The sequence below is a fragment of the Nesoenas mayeri genome (assembly GCF_963082525.1).
Source record: "Nesoenas mayeri genome assembly, chromosome: 4".
Taxonomy (NCBI): Eukaryota; Metazoa; Chordata; class Aves; order Columbiformes; family Columbidae; genus Nesoenas; species Nesoenas mayeri.
In genome coordinates, this window is record NC_137540.1 from 4,720,892 (window position 1) to 4,741,494 (window position 20,603).

Consider the following 20,603-nt stretch of genomic DNA (forward strand, 5'->3'; position numbering starts at 1 on the left):
TGATTTCACTTCTCAGGGTTCTAGAAGTTGCAAGCAATGGGTAATTGTGACCGCTGGGGAGATATGAAGAGTAAAAAAACCAACCAAACAAAAAAGCAACAGCAACAAAACCCAAATGCAACACCAAGAACAAAATATTGAGGAACACTCACAGTATCAGAACCTCAACAAAGTGGCTGCGCATCCTGCAGCCTCAGCCGAGGATGGGGCACCTCTGGAAAAATGACCTTCCAGAGCATCTTACAGAACTGTGCGTATGGAGAACGGGCTCATCCTAAAAATGGCCTGGCTGGGTTTATGGCCACAGAAAATGAAAGCGTTTTATCTGCTTCACCAAAGTCTGCAACATGCGTCAGTGTGGATTATGTAATGTCTCCATTAGTGGAAACAGCTGTCTATTCCTTGTTAATCCCTGTTTCATTGTCTATCTGCTTTGTTCACACAGACCTCAGGCGTCTCACCAGCGGATTTCCTCATACGAAAGAGTAGCTGAAAACAAAGCCCGTCATGACCGCAGGTAAGAGCCACAGCTGGCTGTATTTCCAGTTGCCTATTAAGGGAGAACTGTTATTCCAAGCAGCTTTTAAGAGTTTATTGTAGTTTTCTGGCAGTAATTGCTGTTGCAGCAATATACTATAATGGATGGATCAAAGCAAGCTTCATTTCAGTCCCTGAACAAAATGACTTGGGGTTTAAGCAGTCTGCATTATGTATTCATTCAATATGTAAGACCAAAGTGTTTTCATGCCTTTTGTGTGCTTGCCATTCATAGCATGAATGGCAAGTTGTCTTCAGGCAACATCACGGGCATCGTGTTTCAATCAAACATCATTTATGTTCTTTAGATTCCTCTCACCAGTGGTGAGACACCGCACGCCCTGGACACACAGGGGGCTGGGGAGCATGTTTTCCTCCTTCCTACCATCTCCAAAAACCATTAACCAGACTGGGTCTTAGCACCACCAGCCCTGTGTTTGCTGGTGAAAAGCAACCCATCGTCATCTTATCAGAAAGGTCAGCTGGGTAGGGAAGTAACCATAATGTAGTGAAGTCTGCTTACAGAGCCAGGGACATCACAACAATCTCCAAAGGGAATGCCCAAGAGCTTTTCTAGGAACAAACAGTAAGGTTTTTATATTTGGTGAATTCACCTCTGGCCTGCAATGCCACAAAGTCTCATTCTAGAGCAGAAATATAATGGTATCATAGCCTGGAAAGAGTGGAAGTCATAACGACATATAAGAAATGTGATTAACCATTGGTAATCGCTTGCCCTTCCCAAGGCCTGTTTCTTCAAATTTGTCCTCGAAAGCAAGTAATCTGTCTTCAAACTGTTCTTGCCATTTCAAACAAACAAGGCCACATGCCCAGTAACTAAGAAACCATTTTGCAGTTTCTACAAACAGAGCCGATGTACGTACCTTTCTCACCCACAAACGGCAAGGACCAGGTAAACACATCCATGAAGTTTGGAAGCCAGTACGGATGCGGGGAGCAGTTAAACTGCCTGATGTTCATAACGTTGTTCTCGTATTTCAATACTGCAGCTGGAAGGGAGAAAGGAAAGAAACAACGGGGACATCAGCCATGCGCGTGTAATGGGCACCCAAAACAGCGATGCTCCTGGTGCTCAGCCCATGGAGCTGCTCACTGGCTTCCAACCACTTGACCCAGCAGTTGACTGTGAGTAATAACCAAATACAGCCTCAAGGAAGTTGTGAGCCATCTTCAGTCTGAATGTGGTGTCATCAGCTTTCTCCGGCACTATGATGGGTTGGTTATTGAACTCATAAGTCTAACTAGTCATGAACGTAGGCCCTGGGATCTACCACCAGCAAGGAACAAGGCAGAGTGTCCACAGGTACCCATTTCACACAGATACCCATTTCACACAGATACCCATTCTCCTCACAACCACACTTTGGAGATAGCGAAGAAAAGCATTTATCATCCAGAGTTTGAATGCTGCTCTTCCAATGAAAATTATCAACAAGTTTCATTCTTAGTATGGTGCAACAGATGATACTTTTCATGTTTTTCAAACTCTAGGCACACAAGACTGCGCTCCCAATAGTATAAATAAATAATAATATGATTTGTCTTCTACCACCATTTAAAACACAAAAAGGCTACATTTGCTAACAGACAAATACAGATATTTATGCCATTGCCACTTTTTAAAGCATCACGTCCCATGTTAACGGACACCACGTTCATATCTGAAACAGGATCTGATTAATTTTAACCTATTTTTGCAATATTAATAGAAAAAAGTAAATCGAAGTATTACAAAGCATATCAGTAAAACAACTGTTTCTAGAAGAGACCATAGGTGTACCCAGGCCCAATGCAGTGAAAAGTTATATGAAGCCACAAAACTCAATACACTACAGCACCGTAGAAAATTGCAACGTTGGCTAAAGGGGGTGAACAATTTCTTCTAATTATTCATTTCCTTCCATTGACTAAAGCGTGAGTCAATCAGACAAACTTTTTTTTATGCACTATAGCGTTGTTTCCTACAAAAACGTAACAGGTTGGTCAATGTCTTCCATTTGGTGGCTGATGACAGAGTGACCTGGGAGTTTCTGAAGCCTCCTCACTGATACACATAGAAAACTGCTCGCTAACATTTACATCAATTTTTGCCAGCCAGGCACCTTCCATTTAAATGAACAACATTGCCCATCCTCGTCTGCCAACCGACAGCCACTCTGCTGCTCAGCAACATAAAAATGGCTTCATACTGCTATTAGCAACAATGAGAAAACTAGTGTTGATGCTTTCAATATTTCCAGCACTTTTTGGCTGAAATTACACACGGTGGATCGAAATCCATTCTCCTTCTATTAGAGTGACATAATTGCGTAATAAAAATAAATAGTTTGCGGCTCTACAGCAAAAATGAGTCAAAAACCACACAAAAAGGACCACTTAATGGTTGTGAAGATTCATTGAGAAGGACTAAAACTTCATCATCTTGGTGAGCTGGGGTAGTTCCCATTACCACTATTTCTTCAATTTATCCATTAAGTCTACTTCTAAACTCTGTGAAAGTTGAATCCATCATTTTTACAATGAACTTTTAAAACTGGCCTCTGAAAAAGCCCGAACCATCAGCAGAGCAGTTGGAGAATATAAAACTAAATTTAAATGGCTTTAGTGCTTGTTGTTGTGTGGTTTGGTTTTGTTTTAGATAATTTATTGCGAGATTACAGGAAAAAAGTCTTTAGGCTACCTTACTAATTTATATACCTGAATATCTTACAAAAGCAAGTTCTGATGACACTATTTTTAAAACTGTTTTCCTCTGTAAATGATCTTACAGCTCTCCCCCACAAATGACTTCTATACAATAGAGCAGCGTAATAACAGAGACAGAACTCTCCTACAATAACGCTGCTCTTCAAAGAATAGGATAGCTACCAGTATCACAAAAAACTTTCTGAATTTTTAATTTTAAATCTTTAATGTACAAGCACAATGTACAAAAAATATTTTTATTAGGTAACTAATGAAGATTATATTTAACATTAAACTGGCTCTTGTTAAAACTGTGGAGTCCTGACTACTGCTCAGCAGTCAGAAGAGATTTCGCCCAGATCAAAAAGCAAATACTCCTCAGATAACAGCAGGAGTTTCCCTGAGCTTTCCTGGCCCTTTGCTTTCTTCCAGCCATAGCTCTTTTATTCCTCTCTGTTGGCTCAGAAAAGGTCTGGGGGTTTCACCTCTGCTCCATGTCTTAGTACACATTAACCTGAGGTCTAAGCAGCCATAGGAGGCCCCAGCTGCCCTGAAGGACCAGGAACCTTCCGAAGATTAAAAGACTAAAGGCCAGGTGGCCACCGATGGAAGACACAGAAGAAAGCACGACGGGTTCCTTCGGCTGTGAAACCCACAATCTGACTCTTTCCAACGCTTCCAAGTTCAGTTGCTCATTATTCCAGGCTGCAAACCCCACATTTTTCTTTCCAAACCTTTCCAGACCAAGCGCCACCAGTTTGATCACATATAATCACCAACCAGAGCAAGAACCTTATTATTCCTAACAGCCACACACATTTTAACCTGATTTTGGTACTTGCTGTTGTAAATGAGTTTTAGAAGCTAATGTTTTGTAAAGTGAAGATGTGCAGATATCCCAAATGACATTATATTTCTTCCCAATGCTCGTAAACCAAGGTATCGGATGCTTAAATCACATTAGGGTGAAATGAAACACTAACGCAGCAGGCAAAGGGCGTTGGCGCTGTTTAGCTTTAAGTGTTTAACATGGGCACCTAAGGCTGGAAATGCGGGTGGTGAAAAACGTGGTGAAAACCTCCTTCCTTCAGCTCGAAATGGAGACAACGGCTCTTCTATTTGTCTCAGGGTCAAATATAAGCACCCAGCGCCATCTGAGACCCCCCTGTGGCATCTCCTTGATCCCCATCTTTTAAAGATGAGCCTAGAGCACCCCTATTCTCCTGTGTCACATCTAAATGGATGTCCCAGATCCCTCTGGTATCTCAAACAGCGCTTTAAAAGCCTGTATGCTGAGAGTTGCCTTGAGTAATGTGATTGAGCAGAATTACCCTAAGACTTTACATATCCTGCTTCCAAGATCTGCTGAATCATTTTTCAGTATAAATTAATTGATGACATTTCCATCAGAGGAGAAAAATAATGAGCATGGTAGAAACACTAGCCCAGAAATGAGCTACATGTTTTTAGATGACAACCTCAAAATAATTTTAGCAAACGAGTGAACTTATTTTCCTGTAATTTTTCAGAAAACTCATCAGAAGACACAGCGAAAGGTCTCTCAGATTCTTCATACTTAAGAAAGAATTTCATTTTCTGATTTAATGCCAAATTAACTTCAGCATTAACTGTGCAACTGGGAACAGCGCTTTCTCCTCCAACAGAGTTGCTAAGTAACCACAGCATTCTCTGCCCAAGACAGGTCAGGGATAAGGGTTGGTAGAACGCTTAAGGAGTTTAAACATTATCAAAGGAAAAAACGAGTTACTATACGATGTAGTGATGTAAATACTCCAGTAGAGAAGTGGGGCTAACTGGAGTTGGGAAAAACCCTACCTTACAGAATCCTGAATAGTTTTATTTCACACATGCAACTGAATCTCCCAAAGAAACAGTGCAATGGAATGAGAGATTTTGTCAACAGACTGCAAACATCACTTCTGGCAAACTTCTCTGCATGGGCGATGAGACAGCTCCTCTTTCAAAGCTTCTGTTTCCGTGACAAGGCCTCACCACAGAGATAAAGCCTTAAAGAAAGCTGATAGGGCAAACAGAAGGTTACACCACTTTTCTATCGCTATTATTTCTCCAAGATCATCCTCGTCTTCCAGGTGTATCACCTGCCCTTTTCCAATATGAAAATCATTTTCCTGTTTCGTCCACTTGGATCAGGCACATTTCTTAACTCGGCCCCATGCTAATAGTTCATACACGCTTCACTGATATATTACTTATCTGATATGTTGACAAGCACAGCGATGTACAGCTGGGTTTGATTTGCCTAGTATCCCCAACTCCCCTGCATAATTTCTGTATCTCTTTCCTCCATCATCTGCTTTTCCTTTTGGCATCGCCACGTGCACATCACAGCATGTTGGAAGAGACATCACGTTATTGTGTTCGATAGCCTGGGATTCTCTGCTGGTTATCCCACCACCACGAAACCTGATCTTTTAAAAATGCTCCAAAGAGAATAGTCTGCCTTTAGACAGCTAGTTAAAATTGTTCACTCAACCAAAAAGCATGCGCGTACTGAAGTGACAGCCAGACACTAGAATATGAAATATTGCCAATGATTTACAAATAAATTGCCTGCCTTTGTAAACTTCTGCAACTTCTTTTTTTTATTTTTGTGGCACAAACAGCATGAAAGCAAGTCCTAATTAAGGTATTAAAAATATGAAATGTGGGAATGGCAGTTTAGACATGGTACAAGGCTAGCAGACCACACAACACAGTAATTTTTAGCACCCTCTTACTCTGTTGCTATGGAAAATTTCTCCTGGTGATGGGCACCCTGGAATCCAGGCGTAAACCTGTAGTTACTCACACAACTTTCTCAGAGGTTCTTGATCAGTACAGCCCTCCTCTGAGGCAATAAACTCACAGGTAGCTATCACAACCCAATTAACATTTATCTTCTTGCTTCAAACCTCTCCAGAAACAGCCTTAGAAAATCATCAATGCATCAGCACTGCTGGTGATAAGTTTTAATAATAAAGTATCATCATCTTCATGCCTTTTAACAATAGAAACGAGAGCACAACTGTTTGAAAAAGCTATGAAAACGCTAAACAGAACTCAGAAGTTGCCAAAAAACATACGTATAAATTCCTCCCCTTGGCCAATGCTCTCCATTATGATGAATATGGAAAGTGTTAAGAAAAATAATGGGGAAGGGCAGTCTTGGCAAGAGAAGGGACGCTAGGCTCCCTCTATCTAGGCAGCTTCTGACCCTCCAAATCACCCTCCAAAAGCGGTATCTCTGTCTCCATTAACTATTGATACACAGGGAACCCCTGACTGGAGCCTCCTAATGGGAGGGACATGGAGCCTTTCAGGAATTTATTTAGGGTGACTTTGTTAGCTGGGTGACAACTCAAAACATCCTAAGAATGCATGCTAGAAAGAAAGGCACTTACTAATAGGAGAGTAACTCTTTTTCTAAGGACTGACAGTAACCAAAACCCCAAATGAACTGTAAAAATCAATCAGGTTCTGCACCAGTGCCCAATGAGTCAGCTAGAGCAATGGCCCCGGAACACCTCTGTATGGAAAAGCCTGCCTTCGCCTCCCGAAATCAGTCACTCAGAAGCTCCGTGTTCTTAGTGAATTCATTTGATACAAAATCAAGGAAGTCAACAATTAGGCATGTTTTGGACTGATGGAGGATGACGGTGTTTTTCTTTCTTGAAGTGGAAGCGAGCACCCAAATGCTACCCAGCTGAAGATGCACGAGCAATCCAGCATGAAAAACCACGCGTGACGTCCTTCAAACGCCAAGAGCCGGCACAATCTTGAAATAACACATCAAAACTTCTAATGAGAGAGGAGGAGATAGTTAAACCCAACAGACATTCATTACAAACCTGCTAAAGGTCACCCGCTATGTTTACAAGTCATACATTAAATCTCGTACCACCGCTGGTTCACCTGAGCCCACTGGAGCAGAAAGGGAGACTATGGAGAGGCGCCGCTCTTCACCACCCAAACTTCGTGGCTTCAAATTAAAGACTTTTAATATTATAAATCATTGCTTTGCATTTAACATTTGGCTTCGTGACAAAAATCTCCCATTGTTCAGCCATTGCTTTCGTGCACACAGAACCGGCTCCATGTATCATATTAAGAAATAAGAAGTGGACGGTTTCTGCCACCTTACTCGTACAGACCCTTTCTACCCAAAGCCGCCAACTTGGAGAATAAACACACTTTTCCACCAACAATGCCACCAAGAAAACAAACACATTCCTTGTTCCATCCTGCGCTTTCTGGGTTGCTAACAGAGCCCCTACACTATTTACTTTCACAAAAATAGCTCCTGACAGCCCTGCTGGCACATTTTTTGCAGAATGCTTTATTAATTTTTCCACAAGTTAACATACATATCGAGAACACCGAAGGGTACAAACCTCATTATCTACCGGTGAAGTGTCTCCTTCCCTCGCACACAGTTCATGGCGTAAGAGCTTTTATATCCTAAATTTTATAATTAAAAATGATGCCTGAAGAAGCTTTCATTTGGAGGTTAAAAAACAATACAATTGCTGACTTCCTTTGCAGGCAAGCATCCAAATAAAAAACATCTCTTCTCAAGCAAGATTGATCTCTTTGCAATGGAACTACTTTCTATAATATCATTGAGAAAAGACATTATTTTGTTTTCGCTCACAGAGAAGACAAATAACTTCACTGGGAACAGGGAAAAGTAAATGTTCCTGCTTATTTCAAGATATAGGAAGGCAGGTTTATTAGAATGCTTTATTTTTAGAAATGTGACAGTTCATTAGAGGAGATTTTGGGGAATGAATAAACTCAGAGGAGCTTCAAACACGTGTATTAAGTGGCGTCTTTATAAAGTGAACCAGTGATTGCTTATTTGTGCAGTAACGGGGTTTTTTGGCTAATGTTATTTCATATTCTACGTAATAGGTTTCAAGTGATTAAAAAACCCCAAAACAGGGACTCAATAACATCTATCCCATGCTTTATCCACCGACGATCTGGCAAAGTCTGTTGGCTGGCCAGACAAACGCAAACTCCATTTATTACACTGGAAAGGAGCAAACGGACAAGTATTCAATAATAAGGAACACTGGGCTCCGAACAGCTCAACCACGGCATTTCTTAATATACTTTTCTTAGTTAATAGAGTTGTTTTTAGTTTTTCTTCCTGTGTAACAGTTACTTAATAACTTGCAGTAGAAATACAGAAATATCCTAGGGCACATTAGAATCTACAGCTATGTTCAGAGGCATACATCTGCCTGCAATAAATATAATTAGATTTGTATTATGTAATAAATGGAATGGGCATGAGCTAATAAAGAAAGAAAATGGGCATGAAGTGATAAATACAGGAGTGGAAAAAGAAAACCAATGTAGTATATTTGAGTAAAGAGAAGTACAGTCTACTTTCTATTAAGAGGAATGAAATTCTTACCTTTGTTATTGTATACATCTAGATAGTTTGGTGCTGAAAAAATTGTGATTAGTGAAGGGAAGCCTGTTGTTTGGCTTTTCCTGTACATACGATACCTAAAAGGGAAGAGAAGATACTAATTATTGCCCCGCTGTTGTATGTGTATTTGTTGCGGACCAAACAAAGCACGAAACATCCTAGTACTTCATTGCACTGGTTTTTACAAATGTCAAGAGAGAAAAACATGCATATATGCTTTTTAAAGCCATGCAAAGAAATATTTCCTGCGAGCTTATCCATGCCATCCATCCGGGGGGTGCAAAGTATGAGAAAGGGAAGCGAAACGGGGTCGTCTGCATCTGATGTCACCCAGTCTATTAGCCAGTTCATTAATGCTCGCATGTTTTCATTGCCTAACCTTGCTGCCTTATGAAAAACAAAGGGCTTGTTGGACCAACTTGTGATCAATCAAGCATTAAACCTGCAAAGTAATTGGAAGCAAACCAAGCAAACAGTACTTTTGTCTTACTAAGACACAAGTAACACCAAGTACTGCTTCTCTAGTCCGAAGAATTTGGCAAATATCCACAACGGGTTTACTGCAACCATTGTACAGTTGCAATGCAGTGCCTTCTACAAAACGTTATTTTTCGCCCTTTATTGGAAAGCAATACAATAAAAATGAAATTTCATTACCCTTGGGTATTTCACGCCAGTTATTTTTGGCAGAGTAATAAGTTGCTTTTAATTGCATTGAGGTTTTTAAGTATGTGGTAATTCAAACATTCAGAATAGCTTTTTACATGCATAGTGAATATCGACTTCATTCCTACAATCCTGCTACTTCATCTTTTATTACTATTCAAGTTGGGTAAAGTTTCTACCTCCAAATAAACACATTAATAATTTATGAAAGATATGCAAAGCTATTTATTCACATCCCAATCCTTCATTAAAATCTCACAAGTATGGTACATTTCAATTAATAGATAAAAAGCTCTACCTTTACACTGGCAACAGTTTAATGAGGGAACCATCGACACCACCCAGTGCTTGAACTGGATTGTTTTTGCACACAGTGTCTTAATAAACTCCTTATATTCATTGTTGATACTCCCACATTAAACAATCTTTCGCTATTGAGTCCCACAGGTTTATTTTCTTGGTAAAGCACAAAACCAGCAGGCCCAGAAGTTTCAGGTAAGTGTGAAAGACTTAAGAGATGCCAGTTCTGGCCTCCTGAGCCCAATCAGTCCCAAAGCATCATGTCAATCAGCATGTCACAAGTCTCAGGCACATTAGCAAATCATCTTCTGCTGAGCTGAATTGGTTTTCCCTCCCACATTTGGTATCTAAATCACTTTTGGTCATTTTACGCCACTTAAAATCACTAAACGGGATAGATAAGGATTCATGAAGTCCTCAGTAATACAGGAGTATAACTCAGTAATAACCACGCAAAATATGTTCTAATGACAGAGAATGTTTTTATAATATTAATAAAAAGTGAGAGTTGTTGCAACTTAAGATTTCCAGGTCATCCTCCCTCCGTTTTTCTTTCTTCCCCTGCTCTGTTTGACAATGTTGAGCCATTATATATTATTAGTGCCCCCTCTCCACACATACTTACCCAGCATCTTGGGCTTCATGAGCTCGGAGTATAGATAACAAGTTATTGTGCTGTAGGAATTCACACACAGCAGGGTAACTGTTGGAAGAAAATAATAGCACCTGTTACGGCATTGTCAGAAGCGCATTTAGCTCCAGCCATCAAAAAATGTTTCACCCCATAGGCATCATTCATGAAATCAGCCCCTGCTCTGCGGGCAGATTTCAGGAGAGACAACACCAGCATCTCTTGTATTTTCCCGCCCCATAACTACGTGGAGAGGAAGGCTGGAAGGCTGCAATTCATTACATAATAACAATCACCTGACAGATATCAATTTCTTGTATTATACTTGAAGATTCAATGTACTTAGAAAAAGAAAAGTGTGATACAACAGTTGCTTGCAATAGAAAAACACAGGCTGCTTATGGACACCAGATAAGACAGTGGTGTGGGGAAAGAGAGGGAGAAAGACAGGCAGAAGCAGCCAAACTGGAGACGTTTGACCTTCTGAACTTCATGTCCTTGATTAAGTAGAATTATCTTCCCCTTGGAAACTTAAAATGTAAATTCTGTGACTTCCGAAATGCCAAAAACATGCCCATCGAGAATACATCTTTCCAAAACATGTTCTGCTATATGAGAGAAACCAAAAATGGTGAGAGAGGAACACTCTAGAGGAATCTCTGGCGTATATTTGTCTGCACATGGATAGTGCTGCTATCAAAGAGAACAAAGGGGCCCTTCCCTACACCCCCAGCACTGTGAAAACCCTTCTTGCTGTTTGAGACACTGAACACGTATGGAAACCACATAAGAGCGAAACAAAACATGGCATAACCTGAATGCAGTTCTGACAGCGCAAGTGTGAAATACTGCGTTTGCAGAGAAAAGTTATTTAAAATTATATCTAGAGAAATGGTACTTTTGAAAATAAGTGGTTGTGGTTTAGTTGGTCCCCCTGCCTGTCCACCCCTCGCCCTTAATGATTGTTTTCTTCTTGCGTTTAAACCACTGATGACTCTTCGTGCCTGTGTTCAAGGACAACAACCACTTTAAATCAGGAAGCAAAACTTCTCTCCTCATTCGCAATTTAACACACCGCTCATTAAAGCCAAAACTTCCCGGCTTCTCCGGTGAAAAGCCAACTGCAGCAAGAGCAAAACAGGGCAAAGAACATGCATAGAAGTGCATGGAAAAGTGGTGCTGGAATAAAAAGAGACTTTGCAGATTTGGTAAAACCTTGCCAGGCCCCTTAAAAACATCAAGGGGTGGGAAAATCTTTATTCAGATGACACCTATAGCATTTCCCTTTCCTCTCTCTTCATGCCAGTCCTATGCATTTGTTTTGCCATAGCCAGATTGATTTCCCACTCTTGAAACCAAGCGATGGTTCAGCTGACTGTGTTGTATTTCATGACCTTTCAGCAGATTTTCCTAGATTTGAGGCCCAGGGTGTGACACGTAGATGTTATAATTCCCTCTTCTCATTGCCGGGCAAACTGGAGAGCAACATCAAAATTGTTGCTCAGAAAACCCCTCAAAACTGGGGTAAACTTCACATAGTAGCTCTGAAATGTCACCTCACAGTCGGAGAAAAATCAAAACAGCCCCTGCATTAACATCCATCCACCGTGTTTATTTACCACTATCAATTCAACTCTCCCATAGCTCAAACAACAAAACAGCCGCAAAGGTTTGAACAAGGAAATACAAGATGCTGGGGAAGACACTAAAGCACCTCGGTGACCACTTCTGTGCTGGTTCTGCAGCACAATGGGCTCGCAGTGTGCCTGTAAATGACACAAACAAACTTGCAGACCCTCCCAATCTCCGTGCATAAGTCACATAGAGGAATTATGTTACAGAACTGTATGTATTATGAAAGAGCGTGGCAAGAGCACAGTGTTTTGCAATACCTTGGGGCAAGATGCAGTCATACAGCAACACTGTTATGCAAAAATACCTAATTAAAAGCTGGTGCTAATCACACTGAGCTAAAAAAATAATCAACTAAACATTATTCAAAGGCCTGTTGCCGCAGTCATTAGTTCATTGATCACCCTCAGAGCCCACTTGCAATCAGTTCATAGCCCCATCGCTTTCTAACTTCATGCACGAAAACTCTCGGAAAAAAATAATGGAAAATCTAATCACACAGAATGGACTGGGTTGGAAAAGACCTCAGAGATCATCCAGTCCAACCCTTGGTCCAACTCCAGTCCATTGACTAGATCATGGCACTAAGTGCCATGTCCAATCTCAGTTTACAAACCTCCAGGGACGGCGAGTCCAGCACCTCCCTGGGCAGCCATTCCAATGCCTGACCACTCTCTCTGCACAGAATTGCTTTCTCATCTCCAGCCTCAATTTCCCCTGGCAGAGTTGAAGCCCATGGCCCCTTGTCCTATTGCTGATGCCTGGGAGAAGAGCCCAATCCCCACCTGGCTAGAACTGCCCTTCAGGTAGTTCTAGAGAGTGCTGAGCTCACCTCTGAGCCTCCTCTTCTGCATCATCTTCCTTCAGTTTATCCAACAGAAACACAACTGCTCGCTTCCAACAGCCCTGGATGTTCCGAAGCTTAAATGTCATTTGCAGCTAGAGGCTACAACCCCACCAGAACGGTACTTGACCCATCAAGCACATATTCTCAGTTGCAGGTTTGGTATTTGGAATTGTCTACAAAGATTGCCATTTTAAAATCATTTCAATTCCCAGCTTATGTGGAGTATCATTCTGGCAACCGCAGCGATCTCTAATGCTGACAGGCTGCCATTCAAACCACTGGCAAATGAGAACTAATTTGCATGTATTTCTTTTCATAATTAATTGTGACTAAATGTAGACTTATGGTACATTTTGTTTAGAAATTTTTACATTAACTTCTGAAAACTGGGGTCTATACTGGAAAATCTGACAGACAGTTAAGATTATGTTCGTTATCAGTGCATCTGCTCAAAATGTCTAGCCTATTACTTTTTTTTCCCCATAGTATTCTTTTCATCCAGTGTTAAGTACTGCTTTTAAAGAAGACATAATGAAATGGTAAAAAATGCTCCTAAATAGGCATGATAGGTTCTGCTTTCCATTTCAAAGTTATTTTTCTTTCTCCTAATCATCTTATTCTTCATAAATCCATGGAAAATAGACTTGGACTAGCAGGATTTGTCTCTATTTTATATCCTACAGGGCCCACACCTAGAAAAGCAGAGATGGCACATAGTGATCCATGCAAAATAATCCCAAAACAGAATAATCTGGCTACCATCTTTTCTCCTAAGTGAATAGTGTGGTAAATGTAATGAGCATGTGCTTGTCTTACCTGGGCCACAACACTCCCTGAGCAGCCTACCTGGATGTTTTACTTTGAAAAAGGCAAAGCAAGTCTCAGATATTGTTGTTTAGATACTTGTTGAGACAGGGGGTGATGAGAAGCAAAACTGTCACTGTTTCAGTTGCGACAATAAAGACGGGCTCAATTTTCCAGCGCCTCTTAACATCAGTTTGCTCCTGCTCAAATGCAGTTTCACGTTAAACAATATTCCTTCCAAAATACATGCCCTCCAGGTAAACAGCAGGAGCTCTCGCAAAATGCCAACAGAGATTATGGCAGAAGTTCTCAGAAAGGAGCTTTTGCAGAAAAGCTGTCTGCTCGCAGTTTTTTTCCTCATCTTCCTAATGAAAATTATCATCTTGTAATCAAATTCCCGACTCGTTCCTCCTTGTCGCTGCCCTCCCAGAAGCACCCTCCTCCTCGCCCTGCTTTCTAGAGCCCAGACTGCAATTCGGCTGAGCCAGAAATACAGCAGTTGGCCAAGAGGGAAAACAAACAAACAGAACCCCCCCACGCAACAAAGCCAGGCTTTTCCAGAACGGCCCAGCCTTCTGCCTGCTCTTCATGTGTCATGCTGAATCACACCACAGCGGTGACTCATAGGAACAACAAAATACCCCACGGCTAAGCCACAGAGGTGTTATTCTCCAAGGAGTATGCGACTGTGATATTCCCTGCTTCAGCATCCTTCTTTCACTAAAACGCCTCACGCCCAGGTTTAGTGGTTCTGTTTCTCTTCTATGCTGTTTTGAAATAAATACTTTGATAACGTGAACCAAAATGGCAGATGCTTTCAAGCTGCTCTTCCACCAACAACTGGAAAAACTGGCTGGATTTAATAGTTTTTTCTCCATATCTTTCATCATACCATTAAAGCAAAGATGCAAACATCGCTTTTAAAAGCGGACATCTAAATTTAGCCCATGAGCTTCTCTAAGGTTGCACGCACATATAAAGAAGGGTTTTCAGCACATATAAAAAAGGGTTTCAGCAAAAGCAGTTGACCTCACACTTCAGCGTGCGTGCAAAAGCTTTGGCTGCTCTGCGTGCCCAGCTCATCTCTTTCCACGTGCTTTTCTTTGCCATGTGCTGTGGTGTCTGCAGAGCAGGGGCCTGCACGGGATTGCAACAAAACAACACGCATCACTCCGCAGAGTCGTTATTTGTAAAACTGGATGAGACCACACCTGGAATATTGTGTCCAGTTGTGGCCTCTCAGTTCCAGCAGGACAGGGAACTGCTGGAGAGAGACCAGTGAAGAGCAACAAAGATGCTGAAGCGAGTGGAGCATCTCCCGTGTGAGGAAAGGCTGAGGGAGCTGGGGCTCTGGAGCTGGACAAGAGGAGACTGAGGGGTGACCTCATTCATGTTTACAGATATATAAAGGGTGAGTGTCAGGAGGATGGAGCCAGGCTCTTCTCGGTGACAACCAGTGATAGGACAAGGGGTAATGGGTTCAAACTGGAACACAGGAGGTTCCACTTAAATATGAGAAGAAACTTCTCGGTGAGGGTGGCAGAGCCTGGCCCACGCTGCCCAGGGGGTTGTGGAGTCTCCTTCTGTGCAGACATTCCAACCCGCCTGGACACCTTCCTGTGTAACCTCATCTGGGTGTTCCTGCTCCATGGGGGGATTGCACTGGATGAGCTTTCCAGGTCCCTTCCGATCCCTGACATTCTGTGACTCTGTGATCTGATGAAGCACATGAGCAATTCTACCAATACAGCCGGGCACATAACGTGAGGGAAGGGAGAAGGGAGAAAGGAAAAGTGGGCAAAGGGATCTGTTTAAAACGCTGCTACTGCAAAAAAACATCCATGCAACTGTGCCTCACACCCTGCGGTGAAACACGCTACAGTCTTCAAAAGCTTTTAGCAGACATCTCTCTAGTCCTTGCGTAATCACAAAGTTAACACGCTGTAAACCAAAACACTGAAATGATGTTCTGGCAGGGCCAGAATTGTTATTCTACCCCAGAGAATCGATAAGGCCGAACCATTTCACTGCTGCCCAAGGTAAATCTTAGAGGGGTCTGCAATACTGGTCACTCTTGCCATTGCCAACCATTTTTAAAAAATATATCAATGTAGTCAGCAATCAACGAGCTTTATAAAGCTCAGTTCTCCTCGAGAACTCATATTAAACTCACTAAGAATACCCAATCACTCAGGGACAAATTAATTCCCTCTAGTTTATAGCATTCTCTGAATACGTTATTTTCTATCAGTAAAGGTGAAAGAAAACCTCCACTTAGCTCATAATAGAAAAATAATTTACACACCTAGCACTCCATTAAATATTTCTACTTTTTTTTTTCATGAAATTGGATCAAACATCACCATGACAGTGAAGGACACACAACCTTACATTTCAGAAAGGGGAAAATGAAGTCTCAATATTATCATTCTTCCTTCACTTTAAGGCACAGAGAACTGCAATACATTTCCGAAAAATACTTAAATTTCACAGTTACTTTTCACTCTATTGTGTTACTGCTATTTCCAAGGATCCATACATTTTGACAATCCACACTGCGAAATGCTGCTGGATGCAAAAGGCGTGTAATAAGCATTCACTCTTAGCACCCTTGAAAATTCAGCTGGCTGTTCTTTACAACTCTAAATGACAGGTTAAGTTTGTGCTTTCCAGATCTGGCATTTTACAGCGTTACCCGTAACAGTTCAAAGAACTCGTGTGCAAAACCAAATTTCTTGAAGAACAACTTGATGGGTTTATAACTCAATAGTTTGTACGTGAGTGATCACTTAAGAAAAGCTCGTCATACTACTGTAAGCTACAACCTTTCTACTTTCTCATTTATATTTAGTTCACACAAATGGCCCAGCATTTCACAAAAGAGTTTGGGCTCAATGGAAATGATTTAACTTGAAAGATTTAGCTTAACACGTTGCATGTACAGAATTACAAAGCCACATCACTGTTACTTTCCCTACAGCGTTTTGTTAGAGGAAATAACTTCAAATCAGGGAAAAGTCGCTTGAAATTTCCCATTATAACAAACAGGTTTGATAAAATTAAAATTATTTATTACAGTTTTTTCCTGCAATTGATTAAGAGATCTTGATTATCTAGAAAACATTGGCTCACATTTGTATCTGAAACATTCCTGATTTGTGCCATTCAAAATGCCCACTGCTATCTTTTTAACTTTCCTTTCTGGAAATGACTGAAGAAACTAAGCAGTTTTATTCAGTGAAGAATAAACAAAGTCCACCCTATCAATGGACATTCTTGAAGGAGATCACATAATTCAGCCCTTCCTTTGCAAGCTGAGCTGGCTGTTCAGGGAAATCTGCTCCTTTTCTCAAAGTAACTAGATAAGTCAAGCAAAACTAGATGTTGCACAATGATGGATATGGTCTTTTTATCAGGTAAGTAATTGTGACCTTCAAGAGCAACCAGGTACTTCTTTGAAGAGTAACAGTTGCCTTCATATAATCTCAGATAACGTGACTCCAAGCGAGTCGTCTGCTCTTGTCATGAGTTCCACGACCCTCCCACATGCCTTGAAAATTAAGTATCTTCCCAATATTTCCTCTCTCCCCAAAATATGTGCTCTTCTGAATACGGGCGAAGACACGGACTAGATTGGATATATTTCCAGGAGAAAACTGATATATACATTAGGGAAAATTTATGATAATTGTAAGAAACAGAGCTCTGGAAACAAACACCTAAAAATCTAAAGGTTGTTCCAGTACCTAATAAGCCCTGTATCTAAGCAGAAGGTGTTTGCAAGGGTTTTCACTTTTGTAAGATATTTCAATGGGGGGGAAACCGGTGTTACTCACTGTTTGCAGTGAGCAGTGCCTGGGAGTCTCAGGCCTGTGCCAGGGTTCGGTGCTGCTGAAAGCGAGAGGAACGATTTTAGATAATGTCAGCCCTGGGTGTCACGAGCCCATTTCTGCACCGATCAGTTGTTTGTAGCAGTTTGACACCTCCTTTCATAACGAGACCAAACACGCTTATCGAGCGCCTTCCAGACGTTATCGATCTGAAGGCAGCGGCGTGATTTGCCCACAAAAGGGCAGCAATTACAGCTCAAAGAAAGGACCAGGAAAACTGATTTCTACGAGTCAAACCATCCGTTACCTTCCTGCTAACATTACCAACAAGGAGGTTGATTCCAGCGCCTCTGTCTCCTGGTTACTGGTGGAATGCATTGATTTGCTTTCGACATTTTATTAAAGAGTTACGAGTCAACTATGCTCAAAGTGAGATTTTCTAAGACAGCAACAAGAGCCGGATTCCTCACTTCTGATGAGCTTTGTTGGGAAAACATAAACTTGCATGTTGTTGGCATGGGCTGAAGCAGAACCATTCCCTTCAAAAGATCGACAACCTTTTAACATTTCAATAGCATCCTCACGTATCTCCTGAACAAAGTTAATAGTTCAATTAATATTTCACTAGGTACATTGCTCCTTTTGCCATTTAACACCCCCCCCTTGCCAGTTTTGTTACTTCCTTTAAATAATCACAAACTAGCCCACATATTAGTTTTAGATTTCCTTCTATCCCCATCACTTCTTTCAGGAATATTCTCATTTGTATTTTACTCGCTAACATCAACAGAAAGAAGCAATTTCAAAGATGAATTACAACTTGATGTCTTTGCATCTAAGCCCATACAGTTTTCCGCAAGAATGTTATGGGCACTCATCTGCATTTCAGCTCTCAGCAAGTCCCATTAAACCAATGCTATTTCAAATCCTGAATTCCTTGGAAAGAATTATTCTCAAAAGTTTGATAAAACTGGGAGGAAACCAAAGTGCCTGTGTGGGGAAATCACAATTCTTACTTACGCTGCACAGCAATAGGTATCAAGTTGGCATCTTTCATTCAAAATTAAGTTCTAATTTTCAAACTGGAAATGGAGTTACTGACCCCTTTTTAAAAGCGACACAGTCATTCCCTAACTTACAAGAACAGAAATAAGCAAAATACACAGGGTTTGGTAAATATAATTAAGTCATTTTAGGGTTTTCCAGTCGTGGGTGAAAGCAAGATACAAATAAACCAAACACAAATTTACCTGATAATGAGTCAAGCCTGCAGAAAAAGAAGGTCCAAGTATCTAAGTAGCGCCATGAACTTCAAGCAAACATCTATACTGCAAAAAACCCACCACGTTCACATCCAGAAACCCATTGGAAGTCACAATATTCACCTGTAGAAGTATGAGCACCCCCTGACTGTGTTGTGAGTAAAGTGTTCCTGAGTCTTCTCGTTCCCAAAGTCCTCCAGCGGGTCCGACCACAGGATGTCACACATGGGGCCGTACGCAGGTGGTTCCTTGAATCGATCTAACTAAGAAAAACAGGAGACAAAGAAATACTAACTTCTTTCAATTATGTGTCACCGGAACACTGGAGCAAAGTTGCCGTTTTTTCCTTCCACGGGTTCTCAAACGAAGACCCAAAGCAACCTACTTTTCAGCTTTGGGTTGTTCTCAGCGGCAAAGCAACAGGAAAACACTCCCTGCTAACACTGATGAAGAGGAGAAGAAACAGATACACTGGATTCCCATTCTATGTGAATTTTTGTGTGCAATATTATTTATTTTTCTCCTCTTTTTTTTGCAAGCATTTCAGTGGACAAGATAGAAAACGTTATTTCTGTATTTTGTGGTTTTCCAACCATCACGACACACTTTAAGCACCAAGGCAACATCTCTGCATTAGAGCATCTTGCCATGACACTCTTGTTGCTCTCATAACCCTAACGAGGCAGCTAAAATCTCCTCTTTCTGCCTTGACTATTGGTATTAAAATATCCCAATTATATAGAATCATACTGCAAATAAGACACAGTATAGCAAAACACGGAAACATTACAAATCAGTATTCCTTGGCAAGAACTTTAACGTAAACCCGGCCCTTGTTAAGATGGGTGCGTGAATCAGGCTCATGGTCCAACACACTCTCTATTCTGACCAGTAACATGAAATAAAGATCTAGAAACATAAGTAAATTAGAGAAAAAAAATTAAAATTAGAGAATAAGCAGTGGGTTTATATATTTTCAAAGTTTTAATAAGAGAGCTCTACAATTGTACCTTTGCATCCTTGTCATGAAATATTCATAGCATACATACACTTCTAACTTATTTCAGCCCTCTACCAATTAACGCTTTTGTAACGATAATTCATTTAAATTAAACACCAGTTCATAAATATACAAAATGAATTGCTGTTGATTGCCAAAGATGAATAAACCTGCTAGTGGGGGAAAAAAAGAAAAGTGAAGGTGTTAATGACCCTAATCTAGAATCTGAGAGCTAAACAACTTTACTTTGCCATTACACTGTTGCACAGGCGGGTAATTCTTACGCAGACAATATTTTTGCTTAATGAGATAGTGAGGCTTTATCTCAGAAACACAGTTTTACATTCAGTAAAAACACCTGGAAAAGTTAACCCCGGAAAACAAGCAACGACACTGGATTACATGGAGAAACTGTTTGACATCCTTCTCTGCACTTTCACGGGGTCTATCAGCAGCTTCTCAGAACACAAAACTACCTCATAGGCACCACCTTACTAAGCCTTACTTAGACAATTTGCTGGGCACCCAAGCGCAGAACTATTAAAAATGTGGTAGGACCTATTGAGAATTAAGTTGTTGTTTTGACTATATTCGCTGCAATCATACCATATTTCTTTATTGGATGTTTTTTAAGTATTGTGAGGTTTTTCTAGAGCTATTTTTCTCTCTTTTCTGCTAAAGGGCAGAAAGCCTCATAAGGCACAAGGACCCATCAGATGGTGTTCTTACATTGTGCTGGTGTATATTACTTACAAGAAATTAACACTATGTGCTCATTCAGCCCTAAATACTTATTTACCTAACACTTGTTTTTTTTTTCAGGAACACAAAGACGACACATTCTGTGTTTTACTTGACGCTGCTGATTTCCTCACCTCAATAAAACACAACTAATTAGAGCAATTCCTTTTATGTTCTGTTTAAAAA

General features: G+C 40.9%; 1 protein-coding gene across 4 annotated transcripts in view; it reads right to left on the reverse strand.

Annotated features, from left to right (window-relative positions):
* Window positions 1–20,603, reverse strand: part of PPP3CA (protein phosphatase 3 catalytic subunit alpha) — a gene marked incomplete at both ends in the record, with an annotated part of 163,035 nt that overhangs the window by 18,533 nt on the left and 123,899 nt on the right. For 3 of the 4 annotated variants that reach the window (XM_080343096.1, XM_080343095.1, XM_080343094.1), the window contains 4 exons: window positions 1,422–1,547; window positions 8,687–8,781; window positions 10,296–10,373; window positions 18,800–18,939. In XM_080343096.1, coding sequence (XP_080199222.1) covers window positions 1,422–1,547; window positions 8,687–8,781; window positions 10,296–10,373; window positions 18,800–18,939 — 439 coding nt within the window. The remainder of the gene's footprint in view (window positions 1–1,421; window positions 1,548–8,686; window positions 8,782–10,295; window positions 10,374–18,799; window positions 18,940–20,603) is intronic. The other variant, XM_080343097.1, reaches the window with a different exon arrangement.